Below are 20,989 nucleotides of genomic sequence, written 5' to 3' on the forward strand. Positions count from 1 at the left end.
TTAATAACATTCGATTGTATACATCTATAGCACTGAAGAAAGAAAAATGGGAAATAAAACAAGAAGCTGTCCTGATGTTAATGCCTCTCCTTTTCATAAATTAGATGCCAGTTTGTCCTGCTTGCTTGGGAAAAATATTAATTGGGGATTGAATTGGATTAAAAGATTAAAGGCACTAATCTCAAATGGTTCAGAAAAACACCACTCGTGTGTGAAACGAGGTATGAATATGAATCTTCCTGATTACAATGTGTTCTTATGGTATTTTGTGCTCTTCTAAAAAAAACATGAGGATATTAACTGAACTAGAACTTTATTTTTCAATTTCCCAATTGACCTAAAACTTGGACAAACTTTACCTGGTTCAATTTTGCTTACATGAGTTTAGCTGTGGCAGGTGGGACAGGGAAACTGCAAAACTCGTGCCTCATTCATAGCACTCTGAATGCCTCAGCTGGTGCAAAATTATTAGCAAGCAGTTTAAAAGGTTTAAAAACATTATTATAGGTATTGTGAACGATCACTCTGAAGACTTAACAGTAAAACCTTCCTAATTCAGACTAATGATTGAGAGACCTATTGCAAACTACTAAATTGTGCAAATTAGAAAGTGAACACAAGATCTAAAATCAGAATAATGCATCACAAATGTACCATACCGTTTCCTTTTATTTGAGAATTGCAGCTAAACTGAATTTATTTATGATAGTACTTCATAGTATGTCATTGTATATTCTGTCATATAGCATATAAAAGTAATTAGATTTTAATACTGGATCTTACAATAAAGCATTCCAGTATTACATCTTTGAGGAGTTGGGTGAGACCACGTGTTTTATGGTGCAAGATGTGAATTAGTGCAGTGCAATTTAGCAGGGTTCTACTGTATTGATAAAACAGGAAAAAAGTGAGGGGAAGGCTACAATAAATATGGGTCGTGTAACTCTGTTGCAAGAAAAGCGACCATCATTCTGGGATGTAGTCGTAGGAGTGTTGTTAAGCAAGACACGAGAAGTAATTCTTCCACTCTACTCCATGTTGATAAAGCCTCAGCCAGAGTATTGTGTCCAGTTCTGAGCACTACATTTCAGGAGAGATGTGGACAAACTGGAAAAAGTCAGAGGAGAGCAACAAAAATTTTTAACAGCTAGAAAACATGATCTATGAGGAAAGACTGAAAAAAACTGGGTTTGTTTAGTCTGGAGAAGAGAAGACTAAGTGGGGAATATACCAACAGTTTTCAAGTACATAAAACATTGTGATAAAGAGGAGGGTGAAAAAGGGGCCATACCTGCAGACGCTCAGGTAAACAAAGTGTCTCATGGCCAGCCAGAGGCTTACCATGAACAAGCCGCAAACCAAGTTTGGGAACCCTTGGTCTAGCTTAAAACTGACTTAGCATATAGTCCTGAGTACTTGCTATAGAGACCACAAAAGAATAAAGAGCATTTTAAACTAATCTGTTTCTTACTCCTATCTGCCCCTATTGTGCAAGTCTTTCAGATTTAGGTCTCTTCCTCTTCTTCACTGACTTATCGCTTCTAATCTCTTATTTTAAATTAGCATCACATATCTATCATCATGCGTATTGACAGTGTGGCAACAATTTATATTCTCTCAAGTAGAAAACTAATATGTAAATCAAGAAAGATTTTGGGGGCAAATCATCTAAATGTGGGGAACTCTGAAAAACCTCAATTCTATACCTACCTGACCCAGTTCGATATAGTGCTGTCTGGGACCCTTGGTGTAGCTCAACTGCTCCATGATTTGGACTACGGTACACAGGACTGTAATAGGTTCTCCCTTCATATATGGGGGTGATGTGTAGGTCAGGAGATACAGCTGAACGTAATTCTTGCCCAAGCTGACTGTTCTGACTAGCATACGAACTCCTCAAGCCTAGAAGCAAGAAAAAGATAAATATGTATGGTATGCAATTTGTGGCAATTTAACTCAATTTAAGTCAGCTGGAATTCAGAGGCTTTGTAGAGTTGTTAGAAGTAAAGCACCGCAGTGAAATCAGTATGAACTACTTTTAATAAGCAACAGTCTGGGTATCTCCAAACATAATGGACATATTTCTGCTCCACCTTCATCAGAAAATCACCCCCATTAAGCAAGTGAATTGTGATGGTCCCTTTGCAATTTTACTTTTAGTCTTTTAATTAGCCAAAGTGATTATATGTGCTCCACAGTAAAAATTATTGCTTGCTTTTAAGTTTTGTGAAATTATTGTGAGATTTTTTTAAAAAGTAACTAAAGAAATATGAAGTACTTTTCAGGAAGATGATTATGATGACATCATTTTACCAGTAACTTCTATTTTTAACATTTTTAACCTGGATTTTTATGTAATTTAGACAAGCAGATAATTCAAATTGTTCCTGAAACTTTAACATTTATTCTGAAAATCTGAAATGTTATTTGTAATTTTGCCTATTCAGATCATGGAAACATTTCAAAACAAGAAAGAATAGAATTTTGTTTCATAGTCCTATTTGATTTTCACTTGTTGCTAAACAAATGGTTTAGTTGTAATATTCTAAGATTCTTAAATGTTTTGTATCAAAAACTTCAAAATAGTTCAAGATCATTATTTCTGGATATGATGACTGCTCAGCAGAAAGTAACAGACTGTTAAACACCATTACCTAACATTTCTCTCTCTTTGATGACAAATGTAGCAGTTCCATTCCAAGACATCCCCTCAATCTATACTGTGCTGCCAAACTGATAAGATTCTGCAAAAACTACCCACAAATGAAATATTAATTTCACCTCCTGCTGCTGCTGAAGTCAACAGATGGCAATATTCTCATTGGCTTCAATGAGAGCAGGATCATGTCACCTGCAAAATGTTACACTTTACAGCCAAGCAGTAACAAATGTAGTTTGAGTCAAATGCTTAATGGCTATTTCATTACAAAAAAGGAGAAACATTTACAGGAAGACTGTATTTTCTAAATTTAAAAGGTCCCAGCCACTGTTCTCCTTCCAATATTTGAAGGGCTAATTAGAAAAGTAACCAATCATAATAAAGTATTTTCTTGGTATTTATTTAAATCATTACGAATTCGTAGAATATTTTGTTAACGAGGTCCTTTCAGGTGCTCTTAATTTACAGATTCCCAGGCCAGAAGGGACCATTGTGATCACCTAGTCTGACCTCCTATATAATACAGACCATTGAGCTTCCTCAAAATAATTCCAAGAACATCTCTCTTAGAAAAACATCCAATATTGGATTTAAAAATTGCCAGTGACGGCAAATCCATCATGGCCCTTTGTAAATTGTTTCAATGGTTAACTATCCTCACTGCTAAAATTTTACGCCCATTTCCAGTCTGAATTTATCTTTCTTCAAATTTCAGCCATTAGATTGTGGTATAACTTTCTTTCTGCTAGACTGAAGAGCCCATTGTCAAATACTTGTTCCCCATGTAGGTACAGACTGATCAAGTCACCCTCCCTTAACATTATCTCTTTTCATTCATCTGATTATCCACCATGAACCCCAATCTTTCTCAAAGTCACAGGATGAGTGATTCTATCCCGGGAAGCAGTAAGTATGGCCCAAGTTCTTTGTTTCTAGATGAACATGCTCGCATTTATTTGTATTAAACATGTATATTGTTTGCCTCTCTCAATATATATGTACTATAAGGAATAAATACTGTTAATAAAATAGATGGTAGTGATATATTAATAGCCTGCTACAATAAATGGAGACACTTAGAAAGAGAAGCTAATCATTAGCGCAAACACGACAAGTGCATTTCAAAGGAAAGTATTTTTTCAGAATACAAACATCTTCTAATGTCCTTAGCTATAATATACCAAAGGTTACACCACAAATAAAATGGAATTAAATAAAATAGAAGATCCGTCCAGCTAATTAATGATGTTTTTTGAAAATGACTAATCCCATGGCAGTTCATATTGCCATAATTGTAAAAATGCATTCTGGCAGATTTGTTCAATCCTTCAGCTAACTAGGAAAGGGCAGTTAATAAGGGTATGTTTAAAAGTCTACTGTAACTTTATTGGGAAGATAATTTATTTACTTTATTTTTAACAATAATTTCAGTCATTTGGTAGTTTGACTAGCTGATAAGATATATATGGCCAGATCTACATATTTTCTAAGAACAAGATTTTGCCCTGGTACCATTATGCAAGCTTTACCTCCTGCAAACCCTGTGTGGCAGTTTACTGTCCTCCACACCAGAAATTCTGTTAAAGCTCAGCAATGCTGTATCTATAATTCTACCTAACCTAATACCCAACTTCCCCTTCTATCTTCTAAGCCCTATTTTCTTTCTGGCCTGCTAACCTTCCTTCCTTTTCCTCTGATAAAAGTGTATTCAAATATACCCTGGTATCTCCATCTTTTAAACATAAAAATCCTAACCTTGACTGCCTGTCCTTCCAACAACTATCCTGTCTTCACTTGTTCTCCTTTAGCTTCAAACTCATTGAGTAGACTGTTTACAACTTATGTATTACTCTCACCTCAGGCTCAGTATTTTACCCATTCCAATTTGGCTTCAGCCCACTCCAATCTCTTGAAAGTGCTCTCAAAATTTGAAATGACCTCTTTATGGCTAATTCTTGAGACATACATTCAATGCTCAAACTTTCTGCTGCCATTGATACCAGACACACACTCCTCCGTTAGCTTTCGTGACTTGTCCTCCCTTCCTTGGTTCTCTTCCTCTCATTCTGGCCACTCTTTCAGCATCTTTCAATGACATTATCTTGTTTCCATTCTCTCTCTCTCTCCCTCTGTTGGAGTTCTCTCAAGTTTCCTTCCATTCTTGGCTCTCTCTTCTTCTCCCTTAATCCCTAGTCTTTGGTTGACTTCATTAGTTCCATGGACTTAACTATATTCTTTAAAAGGGATTACCTCAAATATACTTTTTCTTTGCATACCTATCTCCTGTGGGTCAACATGCACCAGTTATTCAGACTAACTTTGCACCCTGAACTCTTCTTTCCCTCATTTTTTAATTCTGGATTCTCTTCCCAACCTCAGAGTTGCTGTAACGCTAGATTCCCCTCTACTCCCCAAACAGGATTATAAACACATTTGATCCAAAATCCCTTCCTAAATACAAATGATTATACAAACACAAAACTACAGAATTAATCAGAGTCATACAATAATAGTTAGTAAACAAGAAAGTGAAAATATAGGTACTGTAACTAGTTATACAGAAATATGATCAGTTTGTTCACAAAATCAGTGGGGTCCAGGAGGAACAGTGAAAGGTTCCAGTCTACAGAAAGCTCATAGTCCAGAGAAAGCAGCGTTTTATTCATACTTTAAACATTCTTTTCCAATCCGTTTTATAAAATTCACATGGAATTGCAATCCTGTACACAGGTCATAATTCTAGGCATTGCCTTTTAATAACTATTAATTATAGTTACACAAAATGTTAATATTTGGACTTATATGAGTAGATAAAATGAGGGACATTATTACACAACTCCAAATCATGATTCTTAGAGAAAGAAGTGATATTATACCTTAACTTGTATTTTAATACCTCTCTCAAAATAATGTTAAACCTGCCCTATTATGATGTCTGAGAGGAAACTCTCTGGTCAGCACCAGGGCTTCTAGGGACATTAAAACTTGTTCAGAAAAAATTATCTAGATGGTGGGGACAGAAAGTTTAAGTGACTCACCCAACGTAAATCAGGAAGCTAGACTCAGAACTCAACTTCTAAACCTACAGTTAGGCCCACTAGATCACTATGTCACCTCCCAGGCAAGTCATTTAACCATTCTGCATTTCAGTTTCCTCAGGACAACTGCATGTACCACACTGACCCTCTTCTGAGACCACAAACCCAGAGGAAAGAGAAGATGATCAGCCATTCTACTATCTCCTCTCAGCTTTTACAGCAGTGTGCATTTTTTTGAATTGTGCTAGAGGCTGCTGCAGTACTAACCTTTTTCTTCCCTGTCCAAATTTCCTCCCCTAGAGTGGGTCCATTAAGTGAATATAGTATCCGTGGTCAGAAAACCGACCACATACAAATTTGAGTCTAAGGTTTCAGGCGTTTTTGCTTTACTCCCCCTGAAAAAACACGAGAACTAATCTATATTGGGAAAAGTGTATTTCCTCATTTTCAGAACTGCTGAAGGGAGTTTATTCAAACTTTTAAAAATAAATTTAACTTTGGACAGAGACAAAGCATAGAATATTTCAGTTTCAAATACAAATGCTTTGGAAATCCTTTAGTGTAGGTAATAAGAGAAACTGTTCTGCATCCTAGACTATAGCTGTTGCTACTTGCTGTTCTCAAATGAAAAAAAAAAAATTAAAACTTTAACAAATCTGTTCCTAATGTTCTGATTTGTCAATTACTCAAATTAGTCCTTTTTCCTAAGGGCTGTGCATGCCCATGGATCAATGTGTTTAAGGTGGTAAAACTGCTCACAGTACAAAACTAAAACATTAATATTTGTACAGTACTTTGAAAAATGTAAAGTACAAGATAGATGCTAAATATTATTACTATAAAGGATTACTGTCACTCTATAGGTTATCCAAATCCACTAAATTGTATTAATATTGACTGCAAGTTCTTCCAGGTCTACATGCTAAATACTCATTTTTGCCTCATCAGTTGGCAGGTTATTATTAATCCTATGAAAAGGAAGGGGAAGCAGGTAGCCAGTTCCTGCGGTGGCAGAGGGAACAGATTGGGGAGTGCCTGGACTATCACAGTGATAAAGAAAAATTAAACAAGCACTTTAATCTGCATTCATAGTGAAATAACATGGTTTTCACTGCATGATCACACATGTAGCTCTTTTAGATGAAAATTAAGAGACAAGAAAGGGTAATACACAAGTACAACTTCAACGTCTAAAGTAACTAACCTAACAAGCATTTACTTTCTACTTCTGGGGGAATTCTGTACCATTGTGCATGACCAGAAATCATGTCCTCTGCAGGTTTCTTTGCTTTCCTGCAGAAAAATGACTTCCTGACAGGGAAGCAAAGAGAAGCTGCAAGAGCAGTTATGCACCAGCCCCTTGCTGCGCATGTTCATCATGTCAGGCACCTGGAGCAGCCAGCAGAGGGGTAAATCACCCCATCGCTCCTTGGCTGCAAGAGAGGGGTCACTGTATGGGGAGCTGCTCCCCTATCTACCCAACCTCCATGCATCTGGATCTCCCATACCCAGACCCCCTGCCAAGCCTGACCCATACCCAGAACCCCCCTAGCTCTCCATGCCCCAAACCCATCCCATTGAATCTCAATCCCTGCATTTGGAGTCCCCCTGCCTCCGGACCCCCCACCCCTGCATCCTGACCACGCCCCACTGAGGTCCCTGCACTCAATCCCTCACCTGACAAACCTGAGCCCCCATATCTAGGCCCCCACATCCAGACCCCCAACCAGCTGCATCCAGATCTCTATCCCATCAAGCCTCACTCCCCAAGCTCCCAGCCCCCCTTGCTGAGTCCCCCAAACCGAGACTCCTCCACTGAGCCCCAATCACTTTCACTTGGAAGCCCCTGAAGAGTCCCATTTCCCCTGCACATGGAACTCCTCCAACGAGCCTCTGTGCATTCAAATCCTCCCACACCTAGACTCCACACTGAGCTGCCTGCATCAGGACTGTCGCACACAGAATCCTCTCACCTCACACCTGGATCCCCCACACAGAGTCCCATCACACTTGGATCCTGCCTGCCCCACACCTGGGGCAGGATCCCAAGGTATTTCCGGGGCAGGCCCAGGCCTTGTGCTGCGTCAGGATTGGTTGCAGTCTCACCACTGAGTTCATGTCCTAGGGGGTGGGAGGCCGCAGGGTAATCTTGCATCTTCGTAAAGCCAGTGGCCTGTGTTCCCCATTGCCATGCTGGAGCCTCTGCATTTATTTATTGACAATAAAACTTGCAGAATTTTAAAATATTATGAGTAGAATTTTTAATTTTTTGGCACAGAATGCCCTCAGGAGTAACCTTTTCAAATAAACAGGTTCTACTTTTCAGGCTGTATATGAACTATGTCTACTCAAATAGCTGCTCCATTTGCCTACACCGTCACCATAATGCTAATACTTAATTTGTTGAAGTGTTTTGAGATCCGTGAGCTAATTTAAATGACTTTAAAACAAAATTAGGTTTAATGTAAGTTTACTTGCACCACTTGTAACTTTGTTTATAAGCTCTATATGTATTTAGATACAACTTGACTTCTAATACAGTCCATATTTTTTGGAAGAATCTTGCAACTTCATCCAAGTTTTCAAAATAAAAGTTCAGAAAGCATGGTATGTTGTACATCCCTATCTTAATCTGTTGAATTGAGAGAAAATATGGCATTTGCTACAAACTTCCATGGTCACAAATATGAATGCAATACACCATTGATACATCAGCAATTATAACTTGTCTGTGTTTAATTTGTATATTTATAATTGCATTACTGATTTTCTACACATGAAAGTGTGCACGAAGTTTTAAGCAGTGTCTTTACCTTTTTACTAACCTGTAAGGCTATCTGGACGTGGTGGTACCATTCTCTCATAGATATCATATTGCTGTCCATACTGGTCAATGTCATGAATTGTTTTTTGTAATGTTGTTCCCAAATGCTGCGGAACTGCAGTCATGCCAGAGCGTTTTGGGGAAGAAGATCCCATCTGGGCTTGGGAAGGAGAAGCTACTCTTGTCTGTGCATCAGTTAGGGCAAGAGGAGAACCCACTCTGACAGATGCTTGGTATTGAGAAGTTCCTCCACTGGGGTTAGCTGCCTGCCTAGATGTGACTGAACCGATCCGCCGCACAGCTGCTGGTGAAGCAGGTCTCTGTGTTGTATAGGGAGATGTTGCTCGCTGTACAGGTAATGTAGTGGATGAATATGCACTAGAAGTAAGGGGTCGTGAATCAGTAACTGATGGAGAACCATAACCACTTCCTACAGAAGTTCTCAGTGACCCTCTGGAAGGAGAAACACCTGTGCTGATAACATAAGAAGGAGACTGTGCTCTGGATGGAATGGAACTAACACGTCTCATTGCTCGGTTGGCAGCAATATTTACAGAGGGCTATTTAAGAAGAAAAACAAAATGAGTTTTATTAATTTCAAATATTTTGGCTCTGTGATTATTTTAATTTTTTATTGAAACAGAAAAGCCATTGGAAAAAGCACATCATTCAATACAGTATAAAACTGACCACACAAGTAAGGATTAAAATTTACAGTAAATTTTCAGATTCTCTACTTCTTACATTTCCTTTATATTATGTCTTTCTCCCTGGAAAAATACATTAGTTGAATTCTTCACTTATTCTCCACCTCTTCTCCATCTAGAATGTTCCATAATATCAAATTAAAGTCTGAAGACTAATATCCCTCCATTCTGTACTTCTGAGTGCTTCTGCTTCTTTTTTTGTTAACATACTAACACCTTTTCACCCCCAGTTCTAATAACTAATTAGTGTTGAATCCTATCTGTCGCTATATACATAGTTCTATTATAAAAGAGATAAAACGGAAAGAAAGTAGACTGGTACCAGTTTGTGATTCAAGAAAGAGTTGAAAAAAACAAAGGGTAGCAGGAGATAAAACAAACATTGCCTGTCTTTAACATAAGACTTACACACAAGCATAAATCAATGACTAAAGATTTTTGTCTTCTCTAAAGTTAAATTGCTTCAACTATGTCTTTATCTAGATAGGATACAAATAATGTACTCTTTTGCCTGCTGTATGTAGAAGAGTTTATCGGGTTTCAGTTACAATGAATTACCAACACTGGATGCATAATAATTTTAGTAAATAAATACTCTTCTGGCGGTCTACCACTTAGACTGCTATTTACCCAGAAAAAATGTTACTATTTCATTAATTTGAAATATTTCAAAGGAACTTTATTAATTCTTGCCTATAATAAAAAATCTAGAACTAGACATATTTGTGTTCAAAATGTATTTCAGAGCAACAATTAAGCTGAAAAAAGCATTTGCTATGTTGCGTACCTGAACTAAAGTTTGTCCTTCAGCCCGTGAGTTTCTCCCCAAATGATTACTTGTGGTTCCAGGAAGTGAATGCTGCTGTCTATTTTCTGCCTTGCCCAAGTTCTGGCTGTTATGGAAACTGCTTACTTCCTGATAACCACTGTCAGAATAAGAATTCATTTGTGTTGAACTTCTTGAGTTACCTACTGACCCTGCAGATATGAAACCAGTATGAGAAAAAAAAGCTATTACACAATTCTGACACAATCTATAAAGAAATAAACTTCCAGTATTTAAAATGAGTACAACAGACCCTCACTTTCATGGAGAGATGTCTGTTCTGGTGAGTAGAGGTTCCCTTGTTCTGGCTCTGTTCTAACCTGGTAAGTATTGATATGGATGCTGTCGGACACTCTGGGTTTGCTTACATCTGTAGTTGGCACATCTGAAAGCAGAGTTCAATTAGTTAAAGCTAATGTTGCTTATATAACTGACAGTACTTTACTAGTACTTTGTTATTGTCTTATATACTACCTGTTACAAAGAACTTAGATGTTATATAATAGGAGAGGCACAGTTCCATTGGTATGTCAGTACCAACTAATCATTTACCTGAACCTTACATGTGAGAAGCTCTTCAAGCTAGCTTCTTACATTTCTGAAGGTGGTATAAAATTCTGAGTTTTGTTATACTTCCCCTGCCTATTTTGATGCAAAATGCAGATTCATATCTCACAACTATGCAGTGTATTATTTAAAATGTGATTCTACTCTGAAGTGATTGAGAAAATGGCACCTTCTAACTTAATCAATATCTACACTAGCACTTTTGTTGGTAAAACTTTTGTTAGTTGGGGTGTGAAAAAATACCCCCCCAACCAGCATAAGTTTCATCGACAGAAGCTCTGGCGTGGACAGCGCTACGTTGCTGAGAAATGCTCTCCCGATGACATAGCTACTGCTGTATGTTGAGGGTGATTTAATCATGTTGACAGCAGAGCCCTCTCCTGTTGGCAAAGAGCAGCTACATGGGACCCCTTACAGCAGACCAGCTGCAAGCGTACAGCTGTAAGGTCTCTGGTTTAGACATAGTCTTATTCTCTGTGTGGGTCAATCTGCAGATTGTAGTGCAAAATAAGTTTTTATTTGTTAACTCCTTTATCACTACAGGACCAACACAATTAAAAGGCTGTCTGAATTGCATTCCTACTTTTGCATCAGCAACATAAATGTTTACAAAGTCATTTACGCACATAAAAATCAGTTGAGTAAAATGAGTCTACTCAAGTGCCTCTAAGAACCAAATCTGGCTTAGTAACCTTTATTATTATGAATGATAATGTCTAAAGGAAAGAATCCAGCTTTACTTTCAGATCCCAATTTGGGAATGCAGAACAGAGTTCAGAAAACTATGTTTACATGTAAACTTTCACATTTGATAAGAATCATTGACACACAGCAAACATGGAAACCTATGACTATATTTTTAGTTACATTTCAGGTCAGAACCATACTGCATACCATAAATCAATGAAAAATCTGAAACAATCCTTGAACAACTTTCCTTATTATCTTCATTTTCCTCTGAGTGCACAAGTGGTTTTGTCACTGAATGGTGCTTCACAAAAGATGTTTTACTAGTGTTGATTACAGTATTTTAACAAGAAAATTGAGCAGTAAAACGTATAGTTTGGGAAATCTCTCTTATGTAAGAATTACATTGACTTTAATACATAGAGAAAAAGTGTGTGTAATTTCATCCTTACACTATTTCTTCAAATAATTCCATCATTACATCAACTTTTTTAAATTCTGTTTGCATAACAAGCTTATACTTCCAATTTTGAGTAGCATAAGAATTTTGTTCTGTAGATCTATCATTTTTGCCCTCATTTTTCACTCATGTGATCAGTTATCATAACAATGTTCTCTCCTGCCAAAAAAGTACGGAATGACCCTCCTCTAAACTTGCTATTAACATGGTTTGATTAAGTGACAATCAAAGTAGAGAGGGTGCTCACATCTACAAGGGGGTATCCATTTTGACATAAATAAACGTCTATCGTTACACCTAAACCCAAATTTATTCTGTTTTATCGTGCCGACATTAGATGGTGAGACAATCACTAGTTCCTCTTCTGGGATCAGTTTTACTGGTATGTATTTTCAAGAGAAAATAATCTCTGTATACATATTTTGAATAACAAGTTTCAAGTAATATGTTTTCATACCTTCAGAAGTGATTTTGCTTCCAGTAAATGAATTTTACAAGATGCCAGCAACCCTATTAGATTAATTTCATTTAAGATGGTTGCTGAATGGCTTCAAAATGCCAATGAATATTTTACATTCAATAAACATGATTTCTCCCAAAATACTGGATGCTTTGTTTTCATTATATAAGTTTTTCAAGACCAGAGACAAATGTAGATGAGGTTTAAATGTGTAATGGGGTGTCAAATAAGAGGGACATTTTTTACATATTTAATATGGTTTCTGAAATGTTGGGCATCCAGACATTCATGAGGCTGGCAACCAAGATGCAGACACCTCTGTGACAGAGTGGGATATGTCTAGGTCAAACTACTGTGATCTCCATGTTGTAGTGCTAAACCCATGTTTAACCTTGCACAAGGCAAGGTTATTATGATGTATTCCAGAAAGTCACCCTGCCCAAGAAAGGTGCTTGACATCTCCTTGAAGGATGATCTCAGAAGTCATCATCAAGACAATAACTGAGGACTCTGACTCTAATTGTCCTTAAATTACCAGCCCATAACCATGAAACAATCTACTCCCTACACACAAGCCTGACTGGAAGAAGGGGCTGGAGTTTCCTCGACCTGGACACTATATTTAAGGAAAAGTGCTTCTCGGGGCAGAAGGGTAGAGGACAAATCCATTGCCACATGCAAGATGACTGGGCTGGAGAGACAGAAGGCAGGAAGGAGGAACTATGCCTAGCCAGTAAAGCTAACAAGAATGCAGTTTCAAAGAAGGGGGAAATCCATCTTAGGAGCCCGGGTCAGGCAGTGGGTGGAGCTCAGGACTTTCATTATTTTGCAAAGATCTGTAACTCTAGTGCAGTGGTCTCCAAAGTGGGGTGTGCAATCCATTGGGGGGATTTCCAAAAACAAGGCAAATTATATCACATTGCTCTCACTAAAAATATTAATAATATTTTTAATAATTAAGATTAAGACAAAATTTTCCATAATTGGCTTGTTATTCTCTAATTGAGAGAATTGGGGTTTTTAAACATTTTCCTCTGATGTATCTACTACCGACACTGTCAGAGACCAGATATCTGACTAAATGGACAAAGGATCAGCTGTGACATGGCAATTCCTATAATTTAGGAAAGGTATTTTAAAATAAAAGTGTTCTCATTGCTTAAAAATTCTTCAGTTCTAATAAAAGGAACCATAAAGAGTCATCTCTCTCAACAAGTATCAAAGGAAATTACGTTTCATATGATTATGTGATAATGGATTCCAGAATGTGATCTTGTGGAATCAAAACTGGTTAGTCTTTCAAGAATTTTTCAGATAAATTGAAAATAAAGGTGATGAAAGTCACTATGATAATGTTGACACGTTGAAGAAATGTGGATTAACACACAGTAGGTTTCTATTCAATGTGACAGAAAAAAGGTGGGGCAGTGTGATTTTCACTCTTTTCAAAAGAAATGCATGTAGTTGTTTACATCTTCAAAGAGTTCCAATTTGTATCTTGAAAATAAAAGTCTAATATCTATCTATTTTTAAACCTACTCTTGCAATTCACTATGAAATCTTTAAGAGATAAGGAAATTTCAAACATTTACTGTTGTCATAAACAGATAGTTAAGGGTTAATAGAACAGGGGTACTTCATGTCTCTTTTGACTGTAAAGGGTTAACAAGTTCAGTGAGCCTGGCTGTCACCTGACCAGAGGACCAATCAGGGGACAGGATACTTTCAAATCTTGAGGGAGGGAAGTTTTTGTGTGTGCTGTTAGTTTTTGGTGGTTGTTCTCTCTGGGTTCTGAGAGTGACCAGACATGCACCCAGGTTTCTCTCCAATCTCTTTGATACAGTCTCTTATATGTCCAGAATAGTGAGTACTAGGTAGATAAGGCGAGTTAAGCTTATGTTTGTTTTCTTTATTTGCAAATGTGTATTTGGCTGGAAGGCGTTCAAATTTGTATTTTGCTGAAAGGATTTTAATTTGTACTTGTATACTTAGGCTGGGAGGGTATTCCCAGTGTCTATAGCTGAAAGATCCTGTAACATATTCCATCTTAAATTTACAAAGATAATTTTTACTGTTTTTTCTTTCTTTAATTAAAAGGTTCTCTTGTTTAAGAACCTGATTGTTCTTTTTATTCTGGTGAGACCCCACGGGACTGGGTCTGGAGCCACCAGGGAATTGGTGGGGAGAAAGGAGGGAAGGGGGAGAGAAAGGTTAATTTCTCTCTGTGTTAGGATTACTTTCTCTCTCAGGGAGAGTCTGGGAGGAGGAGAGAGAAGGAAGGGGAGAAGGTGAATTTTCCTCTCTGTTTTCAGATTCAAGGAGTTTGAATCACAGTAATCTTCCAGGGTAACCCAGGGAGCGGAAGCCTGGGAGAGGCAACGGTGAGGGAAAGGGTTTACTTTCCTTGTGTTAAGATCCAGAGGGTCTGGGTCTTGGGGGTCCCCGGGCAAGGTTTTAGGGGGAGCAGAGTGTATCAGGCACTGGAATTCCTGGTTGGTGGCAGCGCTACAAGTACCAAGCTGGTAATTGAGCTTACAGGAATTAATACTGGTACCCCATCTTTTGGACGCTAAGGTTCAGAGTGGGGAATTATACCATGACAACTGTAATAGCATACATTACAAAATAACAGGCTGGTCATAAAATGTTAAAGGGTTTGATAGTGAAATAAAACTTCTCAGCAATGTAGACTGCTCAACTATTTTGAAGATGGTTCATTTGTTTAAATGCAGCACGACTTAGGCTCTTTCGGAGAACTACATTAAATACATAGCATCAAAGGAGTGCTGATTTATTAGAGGTATCAGCCTGAAAAAGGAACATTAAACCATCAACGTTAGCTCTCTAGTAATAAATTTAAAATAAAAAACAAAAGAAAAACTCTTGGTATTTTTCAAACACTGTGGGTTACCCCTCGTATCCTATTCAAGATCTTCCCAAAGAAAATAATCTGAAAATCAATGACCCTGACTTTGGCTAAGTGCATAATGTCAGCTATATTGCCAGTGCCATTACATTTTTAAGTTAATTTGTTTGTTCAGTACTTCAATAATCTTGTTTCTCTTACTTCTTGTATCTCAAGCCATAACTGAAGACACTCTCTGAAAAGGCAATCTTAGGATCCTATGAATATTCTGAAAATATATATAGATTTGGACCTATGCCGTGTAAGGCTACAAGTTATTTGGAAATACAGTAGGTGATTTGATCTTTGTTTTTTGTTTTTTTTAAAGTTAGCCTGGTAAAATCTTTAAGGTATTTTGACATGCTATTTTAATCACTTTATTTATTTTGTCTCACACTTTAATTTGTTTAAAATGTATAAACGTCAAATAATAATCTCCAGCTGGATACTGGTATTACTACAGAAGCTGCATACTTATGAGACAAGGACCCCTCCTGCTTATTTTACTGCACTAGCTAGATTCCTGGTTTGGAAGGACCTGACCATCTTGGTGCCATGTCTGAAGCAACACTTTTTTCTGTGCTATTATCAGACTGTCTACTTTACTGAAGATTGGTTTTGTGAAAAGGTTAATTCCAATTCAACAGTCTCTCGTTGGAGTCTGTTTTTTGAAGTTTTTTTGTTGTAATATTGTGACTTTTAGGTCTGTAATTGAGTGACCAGGGAGATTGAATGTTCTCCGACTGCTCTTTGAATGTTATAATTCTTGATGTCTGATTTGTGTCCATTTATTCTTTTACATAGAGACTGTCTGGTTTGGCCAATGTACATGGCAGAGGGACATCGCTCTACGAACCTAAAAGTCGCAATATTACAACAACAAAAATTCAAAAACAGATTCCAACGAGAGACTGTTGAATTGGAATTAATTTGCCAAATAGACATCATTAAATTAGACTTGAATAAAGACTGGGAGTGGATGGGTCATTACACAAAGTACATTATTTCCCCATATTTATTTTCCCCCCACTGTTTCTCACATCTTCTTGCCAACTGCTGTAAATGAACCATTTTGATTACCACTACAAAAAGTTTCTCTCCCCCTTGCTGGTAATAGCTCACCTTAACTGATCATTCTCCTTAGAGTGTGTACGGTAACATGCATTGTTTCATGTTGTGTGTGTGTGTGTGTGTATGTATATATATATATATATATATATCTTCCTTCCTATTGTATTTTCCACTGCATGCATGCGATGAAGTGGGCCGTAGCCCACAAAAGCTTATGCTCAAATAAATTTGTTAGTCTCTAAGGTGCCACAGGTATTCCTGTTCTTTTTGCGGATACAGACTAACACGGCTGCTTCTCTGAAATGAGACATAACTGTGTGAGATCACCTAGATAGGGGAACCAGAGATAGAGCCCCAAGAAGCAGAGGTCAGGTAAGAGTTAAGAATGAGGTACCTAGTAAGAGGCTAGGATTCTGGACAGGGGATAAGTCTGGATAAATGCTGTTTAGCAAGGAATATAGCACAACTACAGGAGAGAAAGAGTTCATAGTTGAGAAAGTCCACCTGGTCAAAAGATTTTCTTTCAGAGGCATTTACTAGCACAGGAGCATCTCTGGAGTGAGCCAAAGTTTGGGCCTGGAGGTTGAGATGGGAGAGATGAGAAGGGAGTGCTAGAATATTTTAATTTGCTTTAAAAAAAAAATCAAAATTTTATTTGACAGCTAAAGGTAATGAAACTTCTCCCAAACCTTGGTAAAGGACTAACCAGGTATGTTAAACTGGTGGTATTCAGGATGAAAAACAGATGAGGTACGAAAGCAATTGCTATTACAACATGCTTCAAATGACAGCTCTAAAAACACAAGCACAGTTTATTTGTGCCTAAAGTTATGAAGCCAAAAGGAAACACGTTGAGTTTTACTGGCACATAGATCTAAACAAAATATCAAATGCCTCAATAATTGTGCAAGCAACCATAAAAGAAAATCCACATAAACTGTATTCTCTAATTTGCCTCTATGAGCAGGAGGAGTTCAATATCTTTCAAATTATAGATTAAAAAACAATTAACACTTCCCACTAACTGCTGACAAATTCATAGGATTGGTTAGTCAATCAACACAATTACTTGATGGAAGAACATTTTTAGGTCAGAAACATCTGGGTTATTATGACATTGCAATCAATTCACTATAGCAACTATTATGACCACGTTATAAGTAGAATTGACATGAAGTGCTATTACATCTAATCATTTCAACATGAATGTTGCACAGAATATAGGATAATATATGGATGTTGAAATGTCTCCCTCCTACAGTTCTTTCAACATTGTCTGGATGACTGAGTATGAGAGATCAATATTATTAACAGTCTTGAATAATAAGTTTGCATGGATAGAACGCTACATTTAAATTATTGTACATTTGTCTCTAACAACCATTTTAATCTTTAATTTTACTTTTTGTCTCAGAACAAGACAAGGGGTGTCATTTATATAATATCAATGGACTGTACTAGACCATTTCAACTGACAATAACCTTCACTATTTGAGGAGAAACAGAGGAGGAATGAAGAGGGAATCAAAATGGCTTGTGCAGTAATACACAGGCATTACTATGATGGGGATCAGAATCAACACTTAGCATCAGTCCCATATTCCTCACCTAGAAAATACTGACAGTTGTGATAAAAGCTGGAAGATCCATAAGGTTTTGAAAGGAGTTCTGGGTGTTGGTAGGAAAGCACAATAGAAGGGTTTGTTCTCTTTCTAGCTTTTTGTGTTACCATAAATCATGAGAACGAAAGCCCTCAACAGCTTTTTATACATGATTGCTGAGCCAATACTGTATTTATAAGCATCTGCAAAACAACATACTTCATGTTATATCTCTGTTATAAATTCTGTACAGTAGTACTGGTGCATAAAGAGCTTTCATTTAAGTTCACATCTTATCACGTGCTGATGTCTTTCTCTGTTGTAAATTACTAACTTCAGAGGAAAAAAGAAAAAATGATTTAAGGTGGTATTCTCATTTATCTTTAACTTCAGTAATTTTTTTTTCAGGTCTTGGTTTGTAAAGCATCCTGTGCTGACAAATCTTCAAAATAAAGCTTAAGAGTAAAAATATAAGTAAGCACAATCTATCATAGTTCTATTATTGCTTCAATTTAAAGGTAAATAATGTTAAATAAGACTTCTACATCAATTTACATTATAAGTAAATGATACAATTTGTTGTAATATATATTTTTTCATTATTACTCAAGCTCAGAAATTGCTCTAGATCAGTGGTCCATTAACTTTTTCAGTCGTGCCCCTCTTGAGAGCCGTGGTCAAGAGCCAGGGCTGTGGCTGGGAGTGGGGCTGGGGATGAAGTAAGGAATGGAGTCATGGTTGGAGCCATTGCCAGGAGCACAACCGCAGCTGGGAGTGGGGCCGGGAACTGGTGGTCGACGCTGGAGCTGTGCCTGTGGTTGAGAAGACAGGGCCGCAGCAGAGCTGGGGACAGAGCTGTGCCCTGCCGCCCCTCCCCTAGAACATTCCTCCACACCTCCTGGGGGGGGTCCCACATCCCATGGTTTGAGGACCACTGCTCTTGATGATCCCTATTTAACGAACAATATCAGCAGCACAATATAGAAGAATGCGGGAAGCATCCTCCTGAGTCAGTTTCAGTGAGAAACAGAGTTTCAGTTACAACAGAGAAAGACATCAGCACATGATAAGATGTGAACTTAAATGAAAGCTCTTTATGCACCAGTAAATTAAATTGGGCATAATATTAGGGGAATCCCATGCAGCAGAAGCACTGTATTCCTAGGCTCCTGCACAAGGATCACTTGGAGTCTCTCTGATGCTCCAGCTATTACTGCTGTGGATACACCACTTTGGTAAGTGCAACCCTCACTCTAGGGACAAAGAGGGGGAGAAAAAGTCAGAAAGATGGAAAGAAATATACAAATGGAAGGAGATTTGAGGGATTAGAAAAATAGAAAAAGATAAAAGATAGAAGAAAAACTAGGGCAGAGCTGCTTTTAGGGAAGTCATGGAGACACACAAGACTGAGAAGAAATTTGCTATATGAGAAAATTGAGGAGGAAAAGAGACGACTAAGATGTGCATGTGTGTGTTTGTGTGGAGCACAGAGGAGGAGATGAGGACAGGACAAACAAGAACGAAACCTATCAAGTAACATCTCCTTTTTCAGCTATGAAGAGACACTGGAACATCAGATAAACAAGCAAAATGGGATAAAAAATTAACAGAAAATATGAAAGGGAATAAGAGAAGGAAAAGTTAAATTTCAGATGACTTTAAAATGCTTTCAGGACAAAAATTAAATCTTCCTCCAATTAAAACTTCTGGTAAATTCAGCTTTTCACATATTATATCTCCCTCATCCTCTCCTTAAATTGGGGGAGATAGATATGGTTTTATATGAACATTCCTATATAATTTCTTGACGGACCACAGAAGTCACTAAAAGTTGGATTCTGATGTAATGAGTATAACAAGATTAGAAACTTATTTGCTATCCCTTAGAAAGTGTTCTAAGAATGCCCATAAGCACTTCCATGTTCCATAAAAGTAATTGAAAAAAACAAAACCTAGGCTGTAGCGAGTATCAGCTTTGTTTTTTGGCTTGTTTTTAATATTAGATGCCTTCCACAAATCACCTAAGCAGACAAACTGATTACCAGAACTACAGTTTACACCACTGTGTAATTAGTTTAAATATTAAGATCTTAAATCTAATCTATAAAAGGAAAAAAGAGGGAAAAGACCACAATCTTAATTCAGAGCTGAGAGGGACATATCTTGTGAGAAGCACTGTGAGACAAAGTAAAGCCCATTTTCCTCATTTTATGACTTCTTTATTAGCACCCAACCTGAGAAAGGGCATAAACAAAAGGGAAGTCCGAGGTCTTATAATTAAGTATAAGCCAAAGGAGGGGAAAAGGTTACTTTGTTCACTTCATAAGAAATTACATTCTGTGATGTCTCAATGTCTGGTTTAACTTTCTTTAGTAAACCCAGGAGGCAAAGGTCTTTATTTTTTCCTATCTTCATGCATAGGAAAAAACCAGGAAACAACATATGTTCTCTAGTATAGTCTCTGAAATGATCTTGTGGCAGGAAACTGTTTTTGAAATCATTGTCTAGATATGTCCCATTGGTAAATCGCTTCCTGAAAACCTATCACAGTAAGGAAAAATAAACCAAAGTCAATTTACCTTTAAATTACACAATAAAAACTTGATTTCACACTTCTGGCATTACATTTGTCACCATGGTTATTTTAAAGGCACACACACAAGACTGAGTTTATTGCAAGGAAGATTAGAAAAACATGGAAGCATATTCAATTATTACTATTTATACAGATAAAAAACGGTTACCTACATTCTGTAACTGTTGTTCTTCCAGAGGTGTTGCTCATGTCCATTCCATGTAGGTGTGTGCACACTGCGTGCCCTATTGTCAGAAGGTTTTTCCCCTAGTGGTACTCGTCGGGTTGGCTGTGGAGTCTCCTGGAGTAGCGCCTTAATGGCTATGTATACAGGTCCCTGTCGACCCGCCGTCTCTTCAGTTCCTTCTTGCCAGATACTCTGACGGAGGGGAGGCAGGTGGGTCTCCGAATGGCCATGAGCAACACATCTTGAAGAACAACAGTTACGAAAGGTAGGTACCCATTTTCTTTTCTTCTAGTGATTGCTCATGTCAATTCCAAGTAGGTGACTCCCAAGCAGTACTCAGAAAAGGGGTCGGAGTTTACCAAGTTGCAGATTGCAGCACTGCTCTACCAAATGAGGCATCGTCTCTAGCCTGCTGTATGATG

General features: G+C 37.7%; 1 protein-coding gene across 7 annotated transcripts in view; it reads right to left on the reverse strand.

Moving 5' to 3' along the window:
• Nucleotides 1-20,989, reverse strand: part of PKP4 (plakophilin 4) — a 212,063-nt gene that overhangs the window by 69,693 nt on the left and 121,381 nt on the right. For 2 of the 7 annotated variants that reach the window (XM_050969180.1, XM_050969183.1), the window contains 4 exons: nt 10,308-10,439; nt 10,016-10,206; nt 8,523-9,081; nt 1,711-1,902 (listed from right to left, as the gene is read on the reverse strand). In XM_050969180.1, coding sequence (XP_050825137.1) covers nt 1,711-1,902; nt 8,523-9,081; nt 10,016-10,206; nt 10,308-10,439 — 1,074 coding nt within the window. Of the gene's footprint in view, nt 1-1,710; nt 1,903-8,522; nt 9,082-10,015; nt 10,207-10,307; nt 10,440-20,139; nt 20,161-20,989 lie in introns of those variants that run through there. The other 5 variants (XM_050969182.1, XM_050969184.1, XM_050969185.1 and 2 more) reach the window with 4 other exon arrangements.

Source organism: Gopherus flavomarginatus, chromosome 10 (genome assembly GCF_025201925.1).
Source record: "Gopherus flavomarginatus isolate rGopFla2 chromosome 10, rGopFla2.mat.asm, whole genome shotgun sequence".
In the NCBI taxonomy this organism is placed as follows: Eukaryota; Metazoa; Chordata; order Testudines; family Testudinidae; genus Gopherus; species Gopherus flavomarginatus.